At 40.4% G+C, this 23,366-nt stretch overlaps 1 protein-coding gene across 1 annotated transcript; it reads left to right on the top strand.

The window, feature by feature from the left end:
* The first annotated feature begins 2,114 nt into the window (after positions 1-2,114).
* On the top strand, positions 2,115-22,576 carry atp8b1 (ATPase phospholipid transporting 8B1). The gene is made up of 30 exons (XM_089020195.1): positions 2,115-2,241; positions 6,998-7,179; positions 8,618-8,715; positions 8,931-9,044; positions 9,116-9,214; positions 9,457-9,518; positions 10,419-10,491; positions 10,849-10,919; positions 11,417-11,499; positions 12,294-12,452; positions 12,618-12,706; positions 12,877-13,067; positions 13,838-13,922; positions 14,421-14,544; positions 14,642-14,685; positions 14,765-14,921; positions 15,010-15,198; positions 15,275-15,387; positions 15,455-15,619; positions 16,096-16,207; positions 16,342-16,417; positions 16,633-16,765; positions 16,930-17,058; positions 17,153-17,309; positions 18,843-19,066; positions 19,149-19,232; positions 20,450-20,695; positions 20,832-20,970; positions 21,062-21,192; positions 21,322-22,576. Exons 2-30 carry the CDS (start codon positions 7,017-7,019, stop codon positions 21,550-21,552), a joined length of 3,741 nt encoding a protein of 1,246 aa, XP_088876321.1. The 5' UTR covers positions 2,115-2,241; positions 6,998-7,016; the 3' UTR covers positions 21,553-22,576.
* The last annotated feature ends 790 nt before the right edge of the window (positions 22,577-23,366 follow it).

Raw genomic sequence — 23,366 nt, 5'->3', positions numbered from 1 at the left:
ATGTCCATGAAACACGTATGCGATAAAACACCTCTTCAGGAGCTCATGACTGTAGCACTTCAACACAAAAAATAAAAGCAACATTTACTGAGATTACAAATATTTCCTAATTATCAACCAAATTTTATTTCTAATTCATTTTTCACACTGTAAAGAAAACAAACACTAGTCTACCACACATCCCCCTCCAACACCACCTCTAGGCAGATCAGACGTTGAATTTAATTTAAGCAAACTGTATTGCCAAGAGGCGGCCTGGTAGTCGAGTGGTGATCACACCGGATTCACAGTGCAAAGGTCGCGGTTCGCGTCCCGGTCCGCCCTCCGTGTGAGAGTGACTGTTGTATGTCTTTGTGTGCCCTGCGATTGGCTGGCAACCAAGTCAGGGTGTCCCCCACCTCGTGCCCGAGGACAGCTGAGATAGGCTCCAGCACCCCCCGCGACTCTAATGAGGAATAAGCGGTACGGAAAATGGATGGATGGATGTATTGCCAAGAGGGATGTCCCGATGAGGTCTACTGGCAAGGAGACAACATTTTTGGTTTTACGTATCAGCCAGTACGGCTGTCCGATCAAATACTAAGGCAATTCATTGTGGAAAAAAATAGTGTATTTGCAATTTTTCCCAAATTATTCTAAAAAAAATCCTACATGTTGTTAAATCTATTTACTATATTTTTTATAGTGACCATCCCAACACATCTGCGCCAGTTGTTATGTGTCATAAACTTTTATTTTTTTCCCCTCTTTTTTAATAAATATTATAAACATATTGGTCAACTCAGGCGGCCCGGTAGTTCAGTGGTTAGCACACGGACTTGCTGCTGAAAGACAATTTTGAATTCATGGACAAGTATAATTCACATTCATTTGTGATTTAGATGTTTTTAGGTCAAGGTCTAAGAGGGCCTTGCTGGACCTGACGGCCCACCACTGATAAAATGTATTTTCAGGTCTGGTGACGTACATGGCACCAATATAATCATTATAATGGATGGATGTTTCCTCAGTTTGATACGTTTTATGTATTAATCGGTAAACAATACCTTTACACATTTTAAGCGTTTTCGGGCTCATATTATATTTTGTCCAATTTCCAATTTGGATTTTTGTCCAAGAATCTCCTTGGACCATGATGTTTGCAGATGACATTGTGATCTTTAGCGAGAACAGGGAACAGGTGGCGGAGAAACTAGAGATGTGGAGATATGCCCTCGAAAGGAGGAGAGGAATGAAGATCAGTCGCAGCAAGACGGAATATATGTGTGTGAATGAGAGGGATCCAAGTGCAAGAGTGATGCTACAGGGAGAAGAGATAAAGAAGGTGGAGGATTGTAAGTACTTGGGGAGGTCAACCGTCCAAAGCAATGGAGAGTGTGGAAAAGAGGTGAAGAAGCGTGTCTAGGCAGGCTGGAACAGCTGGAGTAAAATGTCAGGTGTTATGTGTGATAGAAGGGATAGAAGGAAAAGTGTATAAAACGGTGGTGAAACCAGCCATGATGTTTGGACTGGAGACAGTGCCACTGAAGAAAAGACAGGGAGCAGAGCTGGAGGTAGCAGATCTGAAGATGTTGAGGTTTTCTTTGGGAGTGACCAGGTTGGATAGGATCAGGAATTAGTACATTAGAGGGACAACTCATATTAAAGGCTTTGGAGAGAAAATCAGAGAGGCCAGACTGAGATGGTTTGGACATGTCCAGAGGAGAGAGAGCGACTATATCGGGGGAAGGATGCTGAATCTTGAACTGCTAGGCAGGAGACCGAGAGGAAGAGGTTTATGGATGCTGTCAAAGAGGACATGAAGGTAGCTGGTGTGAGAGAAGAGGATGCACAACACCGGCTTAGATGGAGGACACTGATTCGCTGTGGCGACCCCTGAAGGGAAAAGCCGAAAGGAAAAGATTATATTTTGTCCAATTTAGAAAACCCCCAAACTACATGCTTCGTGTTTACAGTATTTTCATCGAGGGATCAAAATTACAATAGGAAATCAACACGGAGCTCACATCCGTAGAGGCCTCGCGTGCAGTTCGTGAACGTGTCAAACCCGTTGAGTGGGTTGTGAGGGCCGGACAGGTAAGGTTGCGTGGGGGAGGAGGAAGGGAAGGGCGGGTGCCGTGGAGCGTCTCTACAAGCAGGAAGAAGGAAACATGGTGCGCTGACACACCGGCTGGACAACCACCTACAGAGCTTTTTTTTACACTTTTTAAAATAGTTGTTACCACTCATCAGGAAAGAACAGTAAGTACAATTGAATATAATCTTAGACGATTTTTTATTTGTTCAGTTTCCGGTTGCTATTGAATAGTTGCTTGCTTCAAACACCTCGAAGGGAGTGTCAATGCCTCACCTGGGCTAATGCTCTTGTTCCATTCAAGATTTTATCTGTGTCAAAAGTGCAGCATGCTTTTTGTTTTACATTTTAGCCCTATCAGAATTCGAAATGTGTGCATTTGTAACCGAGCCGAAATCGTCGAAAAAAGTTATAATTCCTTTATCGCACGTCAAACCACAAACGTACTTCCGAAAACGGGTCCAAGCGATCCTAATATTTTTTTCTCCCACACATAATTGTGGGCACTCCTTGTAATAAAGGCACACACTAGGGCAAATGCAAATATTTAATACGGTATTAAAGTAAGAGATTTTTAATGTTTTTTTTTTTGTGAATGAATGTGGTTTTAGCTACACTACACAAGCAAAATCATTTTGTTGCAGTATAATGTTGTAAAGTTGCACACCACTGCATATAACATCTGCAACAATTAGTTTATTTTTCAGACACACACCACTATTAGAGGAAAAGTAACACTTTTACTTATTTTGCATACTGTTGCAGTGTCTAGTTCCATTCCGAACATACAGTATACTGTAACCACAAATTACCACAATGTAAAATCAATGCCTCTTTCAAAGAAAGTGTTTTGACCTTTTCTGTTCTTTAGTTATATCAGTGCATCGGCATTAGACATATGAGAATAATCATTAAATCCTCTCAACCAAATAAAGATTTCTTATTCAGCCTGAATCATAATGATTGATAAGTTTCCACTTCAAGCAACACGTGTGCAATTTCTCAAATCGGATCTGGGCCTTGACTTCGCGATATGGCCTCAACATCCAGTAGTTCTGATTCTTCTTACTTGAAAAATAAACAGTATTGTGTTAATCAGATAGCGTGAACACCATGTAGAAGACCATTTTTTTGGCTTTCACCATAAGTGCTCCCAAGAGGCATTTTGGAGTGAGTTTGTGAGAGCAAAAACTGTTTGAATGAATGAGAACAGAACCCGGTCAACCAGGTCTTCTCTCGGATTCAATTCCAGTGACATCATAAAATTTCCTCTGTATGACTCGTCAAAAATTCCCACCAGCAACCTCTAAAACCTTGTAGCAAGTATTTTGTGTTGAAATTATCCACTCAAAAGTCAAGTTGCGTGACTGTTCAACTCTATTGTCTTCCAATTGAATTTCGTGTCAATATAATTATTCAAAGAATTCTCATTGTTTTACGCAAGTCTTCATTGATCACAAAAAGACAGTGTAACCGGTGATCAGAATCTCTTAAAACAACACAGCACACACCAATTACAGCTTTTTGATACACATTTTGAACGCTGTCATTGTCACTTGTTGAACAGTGACGTGCAGTCAGTGGAGGCAGGTGAGGCAGTGCTTCACATGTCATCATGGAAAGCTGTCATGGAAATATCAAATGAAAAAATAAATTAAACAGTTAGATGTATTTAGTGATTTGTACTTTAAAGTTCTTGTCCATTTAACTTCACTGTTTTAGGATTTTTTTCAAAATCGCTGAATTTTCACATTTACCATTCAAATACGAAGTAGAGGCAAGTGGTGACGTCATTGATGACGTCAGTGCCTCACCAGCCATGAACCTCACCGCACGTCACTGTTGTTGAACACTTTAATGTTGCAAGGTTGAGGATAGTGTTTTATTTTGACACAGTTCATCCAGGCTCGAGCCACCTGCCCCGCTGTTTACTTTCAACAAGCAACGAGCCAAAGTTTTGATTAGGGAAATCATGTCAGGCTTTGGAGAGAAAGTCAGAGAGGCCAGACTGAGATGGTTTGGACATGTCCAGAGGAGAGAGAGTGACTATATCGGGAGAAGGATGCTGAGCCTTGAACTGCCAGGCAGGAGACCGAGAGGAGGACCAAAGAGGAGGTTTATGGATGTTGTCAAAGAAGACATGAAGGCAGCTGGTGTGAGAGAAGAGGATGCACAAAACCGGGTTAGATGGAGGACATTGATTCACTGAGGCAACCCCTGAAGGGAAAAGCCAAAAGGAAAAGATGTCAGTGCTCTCTATGCAAAGAGCTCACAGACAAAATCGTTTGATTTATAACCAAAACAAACTCCATGGCAAACGGTGAAGGCACTGATGAAAATAATTAATGTGGATAAATCCCCAAAAAATTCAACAGGGTTCTCAGCGATAAGTAATAAATTTATTTTTGATTTTATGACAGAAACAAACAATGTTAACATTCATTCAATAAATCGGTTATCATTTATTCTCAATAAAATGTTTATAATGTCTTGAACAAGAATACTTTTTGAGGCTTTTTGTGGTTACATATATTAAATCGCAAAAATGCGTTTCATATGTTTATCATTTTATATTTTTATACTTTTATATACAGTAAAGTCTCGTTATATCGATATTCAAGGGAGTCCGAAAAAAATATCGATATAACCGGGACTATCGATATATCCGACCCTGTTTGCATGTAATTTTCTCCGTGCGTGCATAGAAATAGTATCGATATAACCGGGACTATCGATATATCCGATATCGATATAACGAGACTTTACTGTATTTTGATGCTTTGTACTACGTCCAATTCTTTTTATGAAATGTTTTTGTGCAATTGTACATTTCAGTCTCCTGAAGTTTTATTTTGTGCATCGAATACTTTGTTTTATCTTTTGACCCATCCCACATCCCTTTCAATGTTGCTGCTGTAGATTGCAAATTTCCCCATTGTGGGACTATTAAAGGCTTTCTGATCCTGATAAAGATGTGGCCAAATCTCCACCTAAACACCTTTTTCTGTTTGAACGAACAAAGGTACCCAAACGAGTGCCCTTTATTGGCAGAGGCCCCCTCTAATGCATCGTAATGACTTTTTAAAATGTTTTTTTTTCTTCATCCGAAAAGAACATAACCAGTCTTGCTTGGGGTGTGCCACCAAGTTAACCCACAAATACATCACTCAGAATAAAGCTTTTTGACAGTTGCTTGAATTGTGGAAGCCTGCACTAATGAGAAGCGAAACAAGTTCTAAAACCACCTGATCAGTCCAATTGCGATCAATTCTACATGAGAAGTTGTAGGATTTGAATTTGAGTTTTCTTTTGTTGAACAAGGCAAGCTTATCTTTAAGGAAAGACACCTAACTTTAATAATTTTTTAAACTTCCACCACATACCAAAGTGCAAAGACAAGAGGTGTGGTGTTGCTTGTCCAAAAAAAATAACATCAATTGATTCACAGATGCACTTGGCTGAATCTTAAGTCATTTTCCTGCTTATACTCTTTCGCAAAGTTTCATTAGGTTTAACTCACAGAAAGTGATCGTATTAAAATTGGGCAATTGAGTGTTTTGGGTGCTGTGTTGATTTCTGTTGCACTTTTTGTTTTCTTGTGACTTGTTTCCAACACTTGCGAAATAACCTGAGGTGCCTCCAAGGTGGTCTGCTTCGACCTCACACATACATTAGTGTCAATTGTCAAAGGACAACCACCGGCACACATACCACGGTGAGCCCTCATTGTGGCAATTGATCAGTTAAAAATGTTTTTTTTTGTTTTTGTTTTTTTTTTTTGTTTGTTTTTTGATTGAATTCATGATAAAATGGAACAGGGATCTGATGTAAGGCCAATTAGTGCAATGAGCTGCTACCAAGTTGTTTACTGTTAAAATCATGTCCAAAGCAGCTGGCAAGCAATCCTTTCCTTTTATTTGCTCACTGAGTCGCATCTTTTTTTTGGTCACTCGTCACTCAGCGATGTTTCATTTTTTTCTGCTCTTCGGCGTACCTGCCAGAACAAGAGCTGAGCCCCCCCACTCACTCTCAGGTTTCAATGTCGTCACTACGGTATGCTCTCCTCTGTCCCACTCTGAAGATCACTTACCCCACCCTCCCTCATTGTTGCCATAGTTACGTCCCTTGGCCAGATACCAGCAAACCTGTTTTCTGAGTCACGTGATGCCACTGACGAAGTAGTTTTATTTATGTTTTAGATACTGTCAACAATGATTTGGTATCCATAGATCCTAAGCGAAGATGCAAAACCATGTCAACAACACGTTGCATCAGATTGCTTGTGCCGTTATTTTAGCATTATTCCTATCAATAGCCCAACAGGATCCATTATTTATTTGAATGCATTATGTCATTAAGTTGTTTGAGAATGTACTGTACTTTAAAAACAAGCTGTAGCATATGAATGCCTCTCTGTTTTCGTTGATTTGTCTTTTTCTCCCCACACATTCGATGAAGTTCAGTGTGGAGGTACGCGCTTAAAGCGGAGCCTTCATTCTCAAACAGTCTGGCAATGTTGTTTTATCCTCTCATGTGGTATGTAGCTCAACTGGATGATTTATAAATAACATTTGGCCATCTCAGTTTCCATACTTGATACAAAATAACATGCCGGTATTTGGCTCCGAATAGAAAATAGACAGCCTTATCCATCAGTTCCATAGTTCAATTATAACATCCATGTGTTAATTGCAGTTTGTTATGGTGTTGATCAGGCAGGGCTCCTCATCCACACGGCGTCTCGTTTTTGCACAAACCAATAGTCAGCAACAGCGATGATCTTCTGTGTGTTTGAACGATTTTCTTTTGTAACGAATGTCTTCACACCAACTGGCAACAGAATGTTTACCTGTGGCACTTGAGTGTTGTTACTTACTGGGAGCACAACAACATTGAGGAATCTTAATCTTTCCGCTTTGGCAGAGATATCGGCAGCGTCAAAATGACGACGCGTAACGCGGGCGCCCACGAGTCTGTGGGGCCCAACGATGAGGTGATGCCGTACAGCGATGATGAGACAGACGATGAGCTGGATGTGAGCACCGAAGAAGAAGAGGAGCCGGTACCAGGAGCCCCATCTCCCCCTGTGGAAATTAGACCAAGCGGTGAGGCACCAAAAACATTATGCATCCATGTATCCATTTGATCTTTAATATCGCTTGTCTTTTGTTCGGGTTGAAATTGAGCTGGAGGCTCGAACAGGTGACTTTAGAGAAGACAGATTGTCACACAATTACTGGGGGAGATTGTTGTCAGTAATTTTATTTATGTATGTTTTGAACAGTTTTTTAATGTTGTAAAGTATATTTGGTTGCAGCCTCAACCATATTTTTGGAGATTGGTTGAAGTAAGTCTAAAAAGAAAACGTTGCCCATGATTAGCATGACAAGAAATGCTGTAGCACCTCCTGTGGCAGGAGGTGCGACAACATTTCTACATGGCAGTCATCGAATCAATCCTGTGTTCTTCCACCACGGTTTGGTTCTGGGCCGCCACAAAAATGGACAAAATCCGACTTCAATGGAGAGTTAGGACAGCGGAAAAAAATCGTATACACTGTCCTACCCACTCTCGAGGACTTGCACAGTGCAAGAATCAAGACAAGGGTGCAGAAAACCCTACTGGAACCTCTGCACCCTGCCTACCACCTTTTCCAGCTGCTCTTCTCTGGCAGACGCTACCGATCCATGTGCACCAAATCTAGTACACATTTAAACAGTTTCTTTCTTCGAGCCATTAACTCTCTAAACAGCAGCCCAAATATAACTGTATAGTGCCTCTTTACTTCTGTGAAAGCTCTCAGTCATACAGGAGTGGTCCATCGATGAAAAGGTTTCTTCAGCCGTCAACTGTACTTCTTTGAAGGTGTCGGATGTTTCGCTTCTCACCGAGAGGCTTTGTCAGCAAACTACATTTTTTGCTGGTAGCTCTGGCCCTATATATAGAGCTACCAGCCAAAACATTTATCTCGCTGACGAAGACTCTTGGATGAGAAGCGAAACGTCCGACACCTTCAAAGAAGTACAGTTGACAGCTGAAGAAACCTTTTCATCGATAGTGCCTCTTTCCAATTTTGCAAAACCCTGTGGAAAAGCATCCCGTTATAATCATTGTAGCTCCAGTTCTGTACTCACTTGAACCACGGGCTTCTTGATATTTTGCACATTGTCTCACATTTGTTCCTGAGAGGTACCATTTACATGAAGTGATTAGATTAGATTACATTAGATTAGCCTTTATTAGTGTCCTCCATACTTTGTTGTCATGACTTTTGTACGATAATACGAGTGCAGCGTGTTCTACCGGTGACACGTTCCTTTTGTGTTCTACATACTTGGCCAGTAAAAATGATTCTGATTGTAAAATGATTCTGAAGACATTGACATCAATGATGTGCTCATTGTTGATGTTTGATGAGTACAATTGCTTGGATAATTATTTCAAGTTACAAAATTAGACGCATTTTCTTGATGTTTTAGGACAACAATATTCAAATATGATGCAGGAAATAGCTGAAATGTTGTGATTTCACTCTGTCCGTAGAGGTTAGCTGGAAGGTGAAAGCCAATGACCGAGCTTACCATCACCTGCCAGAATTCGACCAAAAAATATTCCTGTGCTTTAAGAAGAGCAGATATTCAGTAAGTGCACAAATGATGACACTTGGCCAATACATCACGAAACAGAGTTGGCTGCATTTTTTTATCCAATTTTCTACTTGATAATTAGCCTACGGTATTCATACTGTTGAGTCATTTACTGTCACAAGGGTGTAGAAATGATTGTCATCACCGTTGTATAATTTTGGAAATTTCCTCTTCCTGTATTTGTACTCAACGTTTTTTCACTTTTTCAGGGGAATGCCATCAAGACGTACAAATACAATGTCTTCACATTCCTTCCCCTCAATTTGTACGAACAGTTTAAGAGAGTCGCCAACATCTACTTTTTGGCTCTGCTCATTCTACAGGTACACATTCACATTGAATGCTGCTGTGGTTTGTCCATACCAAAATAACCGTCTCTCCTTTGTCGTGATAGTGTATTCCGGCTGTTACGACTCTGCCTTGGTACACCACTCTGATTCCTCTGGTTGTGGTTCTGGGAGTCACTGCCATCAAAGATCTGGTTGACGATCTTGTAAGCAAAGCTGTTTGACGAGAGCCCACTCTTCACACTCAAACAATATTGAACCTTTTCAGAGTGCATCTGTAATGAGAGAAAGCAACAAATAACTCAGTTGCTGTTTTGAAATTCAACATTTTGTTGGTGGAGAGGGAGGAATACATAGTGCTTAATTTCGAGGCTTTAATTTCCTAAAATGTTGTTATTGCGTTTTATTCTTGAAGTCACTTGCCTCCTTGCTTTCTTTTGCATTTCAGGCTCGACACAGGATGGACAAGGAGATTAATAACAGGAAATGTGAGGTCATGCTGGACGGCAGGTCAGAACTCGCTCACCTTAACTTGCAATGAACCTTTTTGCAGTGATTGAAATAGCGTCTGCCCGGTGGCCCGGGGCGTACAACTTTTACATCAGGGGATACAACTTTCAAAACATCTCGGCCCGGGTAGCAGACAGCTTCTTCAAGAAAAAAAAAAACGTTTTTTTTTTTCAAAATCAAACATTTGTTTTATTCAGTAAAGCAAAAGCTACAAGCAAACCGCTACAAGCCACGTGGACTCCTCTTTCTAAGCGGCTTTCAAAACTTTCAAGTACATTTTTCAGTCAGGGTGTCAAATTGCCAAAGGAACATTCGTTTGGTAATTTGCATACTCGGCACCGGCAGCCAATCCAAAGCCTGCTTCGGACTACACCCTGACTGAAAAGTGTATTTGAGAGTTTTGAAAGCCGCTTAGAAAGAGTAGCCCACGTAGCTTTGAGCATATTGTGCACCATGACGACAAACAACAACTGGAACAAAGTCTTCAGCAAGGGATACTTACCTTAAATAAAGCAAGGGAGCATTTATGCTCGGTACTTCCTTAATTAAAAAAAATCCTTTATACTTCGTAACAATTTTTTTTGTGATTAGTCGTTTTATTGTGTTTCAAGTTGTGAAAAATGGGGCAGGCAACTTTTCAGAGTTGTCTGCCCGGGTGTCCACTAACTTTTTGTCATGAGTTTCAGACACTGCCTTTTGTTTGCTGTTTTTTTTTTATTATGAAGTCTAGTTCCAAGTAAAAGTTATACCTAAATATGCTGTTAAGAATGCCAGTTTACCTTTTTTTCTCTCAAAACATTTATATTTCATGGAGATTCAATTTCCCTTGGAGATCAAAATATGTTTTTTTCCTCCATTGAGACCTTGCAACAACCTGCTCTTTTTGTCTTCATTTTTCAGGTTTCAAGAGTCAAAGTGGAGACACATCGAGGTCGGAGACATCATTCGTCTGAAGAAAAATGATTTTATTCCGGTTCGTGCACATTTGGATAAGCATGAGTGGGGGTGTAAATGATGTTGTCTACGTTTACCTTTCAATCGACTGGCAACCCTTCCTGGGTGGACGGCCGTTCTAGAAAAGGGATCTGGTCAAATTTCATTGTTTTATCCTGAAAACAATCTTTTTTTTTCCAGTCTCATATTAATTAAATTAATATAAGAATTATGTTTGCCAAATAATATAATATGTTAGTATGTTCTATGAAACTCACTTGACTACCATTTTACTCCCCTTTATTCAATATAAGAATTTTAAAGGTCGTTGACTGCAAAGTGTCCTCTATGACTTGTCCAGTGTGTCAGAGAGTATTGTTTTGTTTTGATTTCCTAGGCGGACATGTTGCTGTTATCTAGCTCAAACCCAAACAGCCTGTGCTATGTGGAAACAGCGGAGCTTGATGGGTGAGTATTATTGCATCTTTTATTTAAAAAAAGCCAAAACCAATCCTGGAAAACGCTTCTTCAAAAAAGCATACTCTTTTCAGGAGAATTTAAAATGTCATCAAAGCTATTCATCTACATTTGATTAATGGTATTTTCTTTGTGAACACATTACTCTTTGTCAGGTAAGACGACTGCAAACATTTCTTTTGTTTGACTTTAAACCATGTGACTTTTTTTTCTCGATAAAGAAAGGAACACTCTTTCCCACAAACATTTGTAGTCAAACAGCACAAATGATTAGATAATTTGACAATAAATGAGGCGATGTCTCACTGAGCAACAATTGTTTGCTAATGATTAGAAACAGTTCAATTGGCGTTTTTTTTTTGTCATGGTTCGGAAAAGTTTTATTTTTGGTAAACATTTTTTTAAGGTTTGGTTTGCAAGAGTCATTTTTTTACCCTGATATGATAATATTGTGTGTGTGTGTTTTTGTTTAATTATTATTTGTTCAGAGAAACCAACCTTAAATTCAAGATGGGACTTCGCGTAACCGATGAAAGACTGCAGGAGGAACGTCAAATAGCTCAGTTTGATGGTAATTCTGCCCATCCTTACAATTATGTGGTTTTGCAGTACAGTATACTGCAATCCGGCGGTGCCCAAACATTCCTGGTCCTGAACTTGTATTTAACTTAACTCATTCACTGCCAGACGATGTGCAAAAAGAGTGTTCACTCCAGTGGGTTTTTGTCATTTTCCCTCAAATATGCCATACCCACACAATATTGAGTTTTATGACTACATAAACATTCAATTCAGCATAAGAAACCTTATAATATTCTTTCAACAGAAAAAAAGAGTTAATTCCTAAGGTATAAGGTTCTGGAGTTATCTGAGCTTTAAATGGGGGTGACTGTACAAAATACAATACATACATATTGATTTATATAACGCTTCAACAATAGCTAAAGCTGTAACAAAGCGCACATGAACAAAAGGCAAATGCCCTCGTGGAAGGAAAAAACCTTGCCACAGGTCTCACCAGCGCTTTATCGGCACCCCTGCAAGAAAAATATGCCTTACCCACAGAATATTGAGTTTTATTACTCCATAACCCGAACAAATTCAGGAGCAGCGCTCCATGTCATGCTTTTCAATTTCCAAATACATTCGGGAATGGCAGTGAATGAGTTACAGGTACCTTTTCTCTGGGATATGTGCATTTTTTTAAAAAATAAGATAGCTATAAAGTAATTGACTTGTAGTGTGCTTGTTTATTAATTGATTAATAAATTTATTTATTTATTTACATTTTATATGAATAACAGCTTTTTCGTAAAACACATTTGACAAACAGTACTATTTGTTTTGATGCCTTCTCTTCGATAGCACTGGTTGAGTGTGAGGAGCCCAACAACCGCCTGGATAAATTCACAGGGGTGATGCACTGGAATGCGGAACGCTATCCGCTGGACCTGGATAACACACTGCTCCGAGGCTGCAAGATCAGAAACACTGAACATTGTCACGGACTTGTCATTTTTGCAGGTTTGATTATTGCACCGCAAGATGAATTTACCACACATTGAACTTCAGTTTGATAACGTTTCTCAAGCTCCATACACAACATCAAATATTTGTTCTGCCGAGGAGTCAACAAAATTCATTATTTTCCGAACTGTTTTCTTATTGTTCACCTTTTTTCCTCTGTAGGTGCTGATACAAAAATAATGAGAAATGGTGGCAAGTCAAGGTTCAAGAGAACCAAGATTGATGAACTGATGAACTACATGGTCTACACTGTGAGTTACACTCATAACTGAGTTTATGATTTGATACAGTGGCACATTGTGTAGGTATAGTTATCAATGAATTCAATGAAATGAAGACGTGGGATTTATTACAGGTGGGACATTTCACTTACCTTCCGATTTGATTCACATGTGTTTTTGTTTGGTTTATCACACAATAGATCTTTGTTCTCCTGATCCTGGTGGCAGCAGGACTTGCCATTGGTCACAGCTTTTGGTTCGAGGAAGTTGGGTCCAATGCTTGGTATCTATATGATGGAAGAGAAGACAGTACATCCTACAGGGGATTCCTGAGCTTCTGGGGCTACCTCATCGTTCTTAATACCATGGTGCCTATCTCACTCTATGTCAGGTTAGTAGAAAGAAAGAATGCCTAACACTTTGACATTTGTCTATGTTTTCAGTCAGAAGACTTTTTGCGTTATTATGAGGCCCAATTCACTCATTCACTGCCAGACGATGTGCAAAAAATGTCCACTCCAGTGCACGACCCACAGAATATTCAGTTTTAGGACTACATAAACATTCAATTCAGCTTAAGAAACCTTGGACTCTTCTTTCATCAGAACAAATTCGGGAATGGCACTCTACGACATACTTTTCAATTCCTATATAAATTAGGTAATGGCAGTGAATGAATTAATGGAGTTTAAATGCAATACATATAGTTTAATTTCAATAACAAGCCTACAAAAATCTGTGAAATTTAGCCAAAGGAATAGTTGGGCCATGGGCCAAAGAAGCAGCCATAAAAAGTAGAGCGGAAACTCCAAAGCCCAAAATGTCTTTCATTGCAAAGCAACACAGTTTCAGGTCGATTTAAGAACACGAGTTCACATGTTTTCCCCATGCCTCTTCTTTCCTATGAAATTCCCCAAAACATATATTGTACATGATCTAAATTGTCCCCCAGTGTGATTGTTAGCATACGGGATGAGTAAAACTCTTTTTTTTTTTATTTCTTTTGGTGTCTTCATAACCGCCTGAAAATAGGTCTGGAACGTGTCTCCCGTGTAGGGTTCCCTTCATTTTAATGTTCCCACACGCTGCAGTAAATTATTGCTATGCCAAATGTGAAACAACCCGGTGGATAAAACTGCTCTTTGGTTGCTCTCTGTTCAGCGTGGAGGTAATCCGTCTCGGCCAGAGTAAGTTCATCAACTGGGACCTGCAGATGTATTATGCAGAGAAAGACACACCAGCAAAGGTACAAAAAAACAATTGAAAACATCTGGCAATACCGTATTTTCCTGTGTATATGGCGTACCGGAGTATAAGGCGCACCCCCAATGAATGGTGTATTTTCAAACTTTTTCCATATACTGTATAAGGTGTACAGAGTATAAGTCGCACCTTCAATAAATGAAAAGGGTTTTCCAAATATGATACAGAAATATATAAAAGTTTTCCAAATACAGTATAAAGAACACCATGTTATATGGCGCTACAGTGAAGGCTGGGGTTACGCAGGGGGTGAGTCCGTGGCTGCTGACAGTAGTTGCGACAATTTTACTTCACATATAACGCGCACCTGCATATAAGGCGCAGGTTCATCTTTTGAGGAAAATCAAGGCTCTTTGACGCATCTCATATGCTGGAAAATATGGTAGTTGTCGCCTCAAAATGACTGATTTTGTTTTATGTTTGGGATTAGTTTTGCTTTTCTGCTTTATTGACAATCCGTTTCTGATCCAAATCTTGCCAGGCTCGAACCACCACCCTGAACGAGCAGCTGGGACAGATTGAATACATCTTCTCAGACAAGACGGGAACGCTGACACAAAACATCATGCAGTTCAAAAAGTGCACTATCGCCGGGCACAGCTACGGTAACGTCACAGTTTTGACATCACGCATGTGCTTTTATCATAAAACGTATGTCCCCGAAAATTATAGCGACTGGAAATGTTGCTTTTATTGCCAAAGGTGACCCAACCACTGCTGAAGGAGTGCGTCTGGACCGCGGAAAGGTAGTACTGAAAATACGAATTCTGCTCGTTTTGTTCGAAATGAATCGAGCCACACTCATCACCTCTGCTCTTCTTAAAGCCAGTGGACTGGAGCTGGAATCGCTATGCTGACAAAAAGTTCCCATTCATGGACAATTCCCTTGTTGCCTGTTTGCGGTCCAAAAAGGATAAAGATGCCATCGAATTCTTCAGACTCCTCTCCCTTTGTCACACTGTCATGGTGGAAAATAAGGAGGGTAAATGATACCTTTATTAAACGACTTAAAGTCATTGATGAGCTGTGGATTCCAAATCAGATTTGGAATATCTTGTTTGCCCTTTTAGGTGAACTGGTTTACCAAGCTGCGTCACCAGATGAAGGCGCGCTCGTGACAGCTGCTCGAAACTTTGGCTTTGTGTTTCTTTCACGAACTCAGGATACAATCACCATCAGGGAGATGGAACAAGAGAAAACCTACGAGATGTTAGCGCTGCTCGACTTTAACTCCGACCGCAAACGCATGTCCATCATCTGTATGAATACTCGCAACGCCGCCATATTGATCATGAAAGTTTGAATCTTCTTCAAATCCATCTCTCGCCCTCGAAGTGAAATTCCCAGATGGTCGCATTCGTCTCTACTGCAAAGGAGCCGACACTGTCATCTACCAGCGACTTTCACCCAATTCTAAGCACAGGGAGTCGACGCAATCTGCTTTGGATGTGAGTCCACGCATCCTTTGTCCTAAACTCTAATTTCAAGGAATTACAGGTTCTATTTCCTCTGCAGAAATTTGCAAACGAGACCTTGCGAACACTGTGCTTGGGCTACAAAGACATCAGCAGCAGTGAGTATGATGCCTGGTCCAGGAAACACATGGAAGCTCAGGTGACCATGGTTAACAGAGAGGCTGCCCTCGATCAAGTGTATGAAATGATTGAGAAAAACTTGATGGTAAGTGGAAAACGCTGAAACTTTTATGGCATGTCATACAGTTGAGCCTCGTTTCAACATACAGCATTTACGGCGTTTCCAATCCGATAACGGTTGCATTCCCGATTTTGCGTCATCTGCCGATGACTGCTTACAACTAAAATATTTTCCAACGTCATTGTGGGAAGATAACTGTCGTTGCGACCTCAGTTATGTACCAAATGGGATTCTCTTTGTTACCAAACAGCTCTGTACATTGTACTTCCGGAGTTATGGCGCACATGATCTGAAAACACATCTGATTGTAAACGGCTTCAGAGTGCAGCAACATTTGATTTTCCTGCTCCCTTTTGACAGAAGACATGCACGTTCATTATGGAGTGTCACTATTCATTTACTGATTGAATATTTTCAGAGCTGAAGTTGAAACGCAACAGGGGTCTGGAACCAGATTGATTGCGTCTTTTTTATGTCAATAACTGCACCTTTCCATTCAGTTGATTGGAGCTACAGCCATTGAAGACAAACTGCAAGAAGGAGTACCAGAAACCATCGCCAACTTGGCCAAGGCTGACATCAAAATGTGGGTTTTGACTGGCGATAAGAAAGGTAGACACTTAAGAGATTCAGTACATACAAGTGATAAAAGGACATGCACAGATCACAGCACGAAAACGAGAAGTAAAATGGATTTGTTTGTGCGGCAAGTGTGTTTCATCGTTATTTTTATTGTCTTTGTGCAGAAACCGCGGAGAACATTGGATTTTCCTGCTCCCTTTTGACAGAAGACATGCACCTTCACTATGGAGAGGATGTCAAGTGAGTTGATTCCAATGGAATTTCTCAACGAACATATGCAAAATTTGAAAACGTCCATTTACTTGTTATATTTAATCTGGACAAACCTGCTTTGGAGGATATCCTTGCTTTGTACAATGATAATAATAATAATAATACATTTCATTGTAATACCGGTAGTTATCAGCAAGTGTCTCAAACTCATTGTCAAGCTGGGTTTATTTGTTTGCCACCAGTGAGAAGCTCAGCCTCCGTCAGGCTAAGAGGAGACGTGAGCCTCCGACCGACAGCCGAGGCAGAAAGAAACCAGCTGAGCCATTTTTCCCTGAACCAGGCAAAAATGCACTCATTATCACTGGAGGATGGCTGGTAATTTTGGGGGGGGCGTGGCTTCTTCTAAGTAAATCACATTATTACATAAAACGGAGTTGAGGTCTCGGAAAGGGATATTGTGTCATGTTATCATTGCTGAAGAACTGTTAGGAACCAAACTACACAATTGTTAGTCTCTTTGTTCAAATTATTTTTTCCAGAACGAGATTCTCTATGAAAAAAAGAAGAAACGCCGCCGTTTGCGTCTTCGTCGTCTGGGGAAGCGAACGCCTCACAACAACCCTCAGGATGGACAGCCAATGAACGAGTGGGAGAAGGAAATGAGACAGGTTTAAAAATAAATAAATACATAAATAATTATCATCAAAGGCACAGTAGAAATGCTTTGAATCACGGCAATCGCAAATCTGCTTTCCTTTCCAGATCGACTTTGTGGACATGGCCTGCGAGTGTGAATCAGTGATTTGCTGTCGCGTCACACCGAAGCAAAAAGCTAATGTGGTCAGTTTGGTGAAGAAGTATAAGAAGGCGGTGACTTTGTCCATCGGCGACGGGGCCAACGATGTCAACATGATTAAGAGTATGAATTCCAATATCTGCTAACTCACATTTCACACTGGACAGGGAATGGGCCTGACGGCAAATTGATTTCCTGTTTTACGTGTTTCACCCCAAAACATGCCACATGATCCCAAATCACTTTCATGGAACTTCAAACAAACTAGATCTTCAAAATGTGTACGCTCCAAACAACTTATGCCCGTGTACATTGAGACCTCAGCTTACGAACGCTTTAGCATATGACCTTTTCGCCTTACGAACATTAAATTCGCGAGAATATAATATTGGCATACGAACTAGTTTTCGGGAAACACACGAGCGCCACAATGGCTGGCAGACTAGTTTTCGGCGGAAGAACAACAAACCACATGGTTGAAGAGCGCCACTGTTGGGGTAATTCACCATACAAACATCTCTAAACATCGCTCTGTAATCTTTGCTTACATTTTGGACTTCCTGATACGTCATATCCTGCCTTCCTTTACATGATGTCGCATTTACATTACATCACATCCTATCGCGTCACACACTGTGCGCCGCATAAATACTCCCGCAGTCTCGCTCTCTCACGCTCTCTTCTCTCTGCCTTCCTCCTTCGCTGACCTCCCACAATGTCTCCACTGTCTTCAAGATTAAACAAACTTTCTGTTCTACACCTGGCTTCCTGATGATTTAACCATCATCTGCCGTCAACGCAAGCGATGAACCAGGGACGAACAATCTAAATAATCCAACAGCCACGATGACTGGCGGACTAGTTTTCGACATCCACTTTATTTGAGTGCACTCAGTGCAGACGTGGTTTGTTATCGAGGGGATAATTTAGCTTTTTTTTGGGGACCGAAAAAGACCCCACCACAGGCTAGTGTTAAGACAAAGAGGACACAAAAGAAAATTAGGGTCGAGCAGAAGAACATCATCGAAAAACACGAATGAGGTGTGAGTTTGTGTGACTTAGCGTCCCAATACCAGTATGCTAAGTCAACCATTGCTACGTGTGGCTAAAGGTGTTTCTGTGTTGTCTAAGCAACAGTCTCAGGCAATAGAAGAGGTTGAAAAACGTCTGTTGATTTGAATGAACAAAAAGCATCTTCCAGGGGACAGTGTGTGAGGGTATTATTGTCGAGAAAGCACGGCAGCCTCACTCGGATACCATCAAGAAGCAACTACATCAATGACCATCACAAAGGTAAATAAAACGACATTATTATACCGTACATACAGTTTATTTCTTTAATTTCATGAGAAAAGCACATATATTATACATAAAATAAGGTATATTTTGTGTAGTTTTAAGGCTCATTTAGTACAAAATTGTTTTATGGAGACCTATAAACAGATTATTCTCATTTGTAATGGTTTCTTATGGGAAATAAATGTTTGGCAGACACATTTTTCACCTTACACACACTTTCTGGGAACCAATTAAGTTCGTAAGGTGAGGTATCACTGTATATGCTTTTCGTCTTCTAATGTCATCTTTGAACATTCATTGGCACCAGTGGATTTGCATCTTCAACTTTGCATGATTATCCATTTGCCATCTCTCCAGCCGCAGACATTGGCGTTGGCATCAGTGGTCAAGAAGGGATGCAGGCGGTGATGTCCAGTGACTTTGCTTTTGCTCAATTCCGTTATTTGCAACGACTCCTGCTGGTTCACGGGCGCTGGTCTTACATCAGAATGTGCAAGTTTCTTCGGTTCTTCTTCTTCAAGAACTTTGCCTTCACATTGGTTCATTTCTGGTACTCCTTCTTCAGTGGATACTCGGCACAGGTCAGTGTATTCTCTTCCTGAAGTGATTATTTGAATATGATGTGAGCGCTGGCCCTGCAGGACTTTTTTGTTATCTTTATAGGTGGCCTATGAGGACTGGTTCATCACGCTCTACAATCTTTTTTACAGCAGTTTACCTGTTCTTCTAGTTGGACTGCTTGACCAGGTAAAAACAAATGACAAAAGATCAGCTCAGAACTATGATGTGATGATCTATGAAGGTTAAACTCTATCTTTCTGTAAGTAGTGTTTTAGCTCTGAACTGAAAAGTGAACCTATTTAAAACACTGAGCGGCACAGTCCATAGTACAGTTAGAAATAATACACCAATTTGCACTGTGGGGTGTGTTGGCAGTGTAAATAGACTGACGTCATAGCGTGACTCAATGTACTGTAATGCATGAATTGGAGGCGTCTGACTGTATTTTATGCGTTCTTCCCATAACCATAAAGAGACTATTGTTCTTCACAAAGTTAATAAACTCGAATGTCAAACTTTCAGATCAAAATTTTTCAATTTACATTTAAATCTGTCCATTCTGGTAAATTGTTAGTATTATTATTAATTATTATAAATCAAATGTGTGAATATCAACCGGTAAAGCAGAGTTGAGCTACTTGTGGTTCATTGTCATCACAAAACTATGCACACAGTCTCCCCAGACTTCGGCTTGCCTCCAATATTCCACTTCTCGCATCTGAACTCAACATTTTCATTAACATTAACTCATTCACTGCCATTCCTGAATTTATTCAGGAATTGAAAAGCATGATGTGGAGCGCCATTCCAAGTCCAACCACGTTTTGGTTTTTCTTGCGAGGGGGCTGCCGATCAAGCGCTGGTCAGACCTCTGGCAATTTTTGCACTCCCACAAGAGGGCAGCATTTGCCTTTTGTGCAGGTGCACCTACTTTAAGCGCAGATAACTCCAGACCCATATAATTTAGCAATTAACTCTTTTTTTGATGAAAGTACAGTCTAAGGTTTCTTGCGCTGAATTGAATGTTTATGTAGTCCTAAAACTCAACCTTCTGTGGGTCCTGCAATTTGAGTGGACACTATAGTGGACAGATTTTTGCACATCGTCTGGAAGTGAATGAGTTAAGATGCGTTGGTAAATAATCTCCTTTTGAGGAACTTTGCTTATTAAAAAATGGCTGTGGACTTTTAGGTGACAAGCCTAGACTATTTGTCATGAATAAACATTAATTTTACAGGACTGACATCTGAAATGTGATATTTTCTTTGAGGTTTCAGTTCGACGTTATTTATGTTTTCCTCGCCACGTTATGAGACAAATTGAACACCTCCCATTTATGGAGGTGAATGTGAAATCGATATTTAGCTCTTCAAGTGATTCTCTTCCATTTCTATCTGTTGCAGGATGTTAATGACAGACTGAGCCTCAAATTTCCCAAGCTATATGTTCCGGGTCAGCAGGGGCTGTTATTCAACTACAAGAACTTCTTCATCAGCTTGTTCCACGGCATCTTCGTCTCCCTCATTATCTTCTTCATTCCTTACGGTGCATTCCTGCACACTATGGGGCAAGATGGAGAAGCCCCTTCCGATTACCAGTCTTTAGCCGTTGTCACCGCCTCCTCGCTGATTTTCACCGTCAACCTTCAGGTGAGCCACTCACACAGTGTTGTGAAAGCCTGACTTTGATATCGTCATTTATATGTACTGGCCATTTCATCGTAAGCATGATGTCGTGACATGAGCTGCACTCAAAGTGGCCTTACATATTCTTGCTGCCTTTCAGATCTCCCTGGATACCTCCTACTGGACCTTTGTAAACTGTTTTGCCGTTTTGGGAAGCATAGCCATCTACTTTGGCATTATGTTTGACTTGCATAGTGCAGGAATTCACGTCATCTTTCCACGCCATTTTACCTTCACAGGTCAGTTTGGCAAAGTAGCTCAATTCCAAAGGCGCCCACACTGAACTGTTTTTTATCACTAACCACGTGACCGCTATGACTTTTCTAATAGGGGCAGCAGCAAATGCTCTCCGACAGCCTTACTTGTGGTTAACCATCATCCTCACAGTGGGAATCAGCCTACTGCCTGTCATCTGCATCCAATTTCTCCATAAAATCATCTTTCCTTCCATAGGAGATAAGGTAAGGTCAAACTTTCAGACTCTACGCAAGGTCTGATAGGTGAATACATGACTGACTGGTTTGAACAATTGAAGTCACGTCTGAGCTGTAGCCCATATAACCCATTTTCCCCCCACCATCTGTCCCAAGATCCAAAGAAATAGGAAGAGGTATGAGTTGGAAATGCAACAGGAGGCGAGGAAAAGAGCACCAGGCTTCCAACGCGGCGCGCGTTCACGCCGCTCTGGCTACGCCTTCTCCCACTCCCGAGGCTTTGCAGAACTCATTGCTTCTGGCCGCAGCATTCGGAGGCGCCCAGTGTCACGGATTGGAGCCCAGAGCAGCATCAGGGAGGATCCCGAAAGAGCTGAGAACATTTAATGGCTGCAGAACTGGAGACTGGTGAACAGACACTGTGGTCCGATTCCCTTTCCTAGAAACATCAACGAAAAGGGACCAATAAGCTGAGGTGCTCAAGATTGGTAACTTGGCAGTGAAATGACATGAACTAAGTTGAGGGATATTTTTAAACAAAGTGCTTTTGAAAGTGAGAGAAGAAATAATGCACTTGTTTATCTTCCGATGCACAGACTCTACTTTGCAAAACCAAAGAGAAACTGACATTTAGGGTCATGCGCTGTGGCACATTATGTCATTTATTTAACTCAGGGTTTTTAATACAAAACTAATTTAAAAAAAGCTTTATTTTTTAAAAGATTAGTTGACCCTGCCAAGCCCGACTTTCCCTCCTGTTCACACCACTGCAACTTGTAACAGGTGTGACTTCAGGTCCATTGTGCACTTGAAATGAGTATTTTCTCTTCTCTTTTATCATTGTTACTTCTAATTACATTGATCACACCATTTTTTTCTGTTAGAATTCATAAATTCAAAACAGATCCTCTTTTAAAGTTTTATTTTGAATAAAGGAGGGGTGTCAGCATATGCAAGGCGGTAAAGTGTATCATTAGACATAAATGGGGAAGTAGATATTGTTTCTCCTGCAATGAATCACTGTTTTTTTGCCGTGACTAAATTCAATTTTATTTCAAACAAAATTTTTCAATATGGGTTTTATCCTAAATTGTTTGCCTTAAATCGTCACAATAACTTTTTTTTTCCTTCTTTAATCTCCCCCCCAAAAAACTTTTACAACTTTGTATCTTTATGCGCTTAAATATACAAATGCTTGTTTACTGTAAAATGTCATTTTGTTAACCCGGCAATTTAGTTATCAGTCTGCCACGCTTCTAATAGAAAACGAAGACATTGTTGATCTTTTAGTCTGTTCAGATGCGTTTTTATGGAGACTTCATGAAAAGAGTCAGTTGACCCACAAATGTTCACGTGCTGGTTGGGTTAAGTTGATGAAATTTTATCATAGCGTTGTTAATAAAAGCCAAGGGTATATTATCAAAGTGTAACAATCTTTTTTCCCCTCAGTTCATTGTGTGCACAAAATGTATTAATTGAAGTACATATATCAACTGAACGGATCAATCACAGGAATGACCCATACGTTTTGGTGGTACGAGGTCCTAATTTATTTGGGATTGGTTGTGCTTTGCGCACTGGTTATGAAGTAGACTGCATTTTACACCTGCAGGGGGAGCTCAAGCATAGCTGAATACTTGGGATCCTGATAATCACCATCACTGTTTCTGAAAATATAATTGACTTTGGAAGGCAACAAAATTACAATATTACAAGAAAAACATTAGATTTTTTTCAGGATATGATTCTAACTATAAAAAATAAAACAGGTGAATTTTAAACAATGGCCTGAGGTGAACAGTCATTCCATTGCTGTTCGACACTGATCTGAATTTATTCATACATTCATTTGTTCAATCTCTCATAATTCACAGTATTTTTTCTTACATTTTTTTTTTACTTTAAAAGCATGTCACATAAATTCATGATATTACACTCAAGATGGATGTTAAGTTTCACATGCATTTCATCATTTCGCAGTATTCCAGGTGAAACACACTCTTTACAACACATTCAATTATTTGATTCTTGTTTTTGCCTTCTGTTTCTCAGCTGCTCTGTCGAATCGGCTCCGGTACCACATCAGAGGCCTCGAGGCCTACGTCGATAATGCTCTCCATATTTACAGTTCCGGGGAGGATTAAGGGGTTGTGACGATATCTCATTTGTGTGAACCTATTAGTGTCGAGTGCCCCAGGCTC

Source organism: Hippocampus bargibanti, linkage group LG18, assembly GCF_051943395.1.
Source record: "Hippocampus bargibanti isolate YZ-2025 linkage group LG18, ASM5194339v1, whole genome shotgun sequence".
Classification (NCBI taxonomy): domain Eukaryota; kingdom Metazoa; phylum Chordata; class Actinopteri; order Syngnathiformes; family Syngnathidae; genus Hippocampus; species Hippocampus bargibanti.
This window is presented reverse-complemented; position numbering and strand designations above follow the sequence as displayed.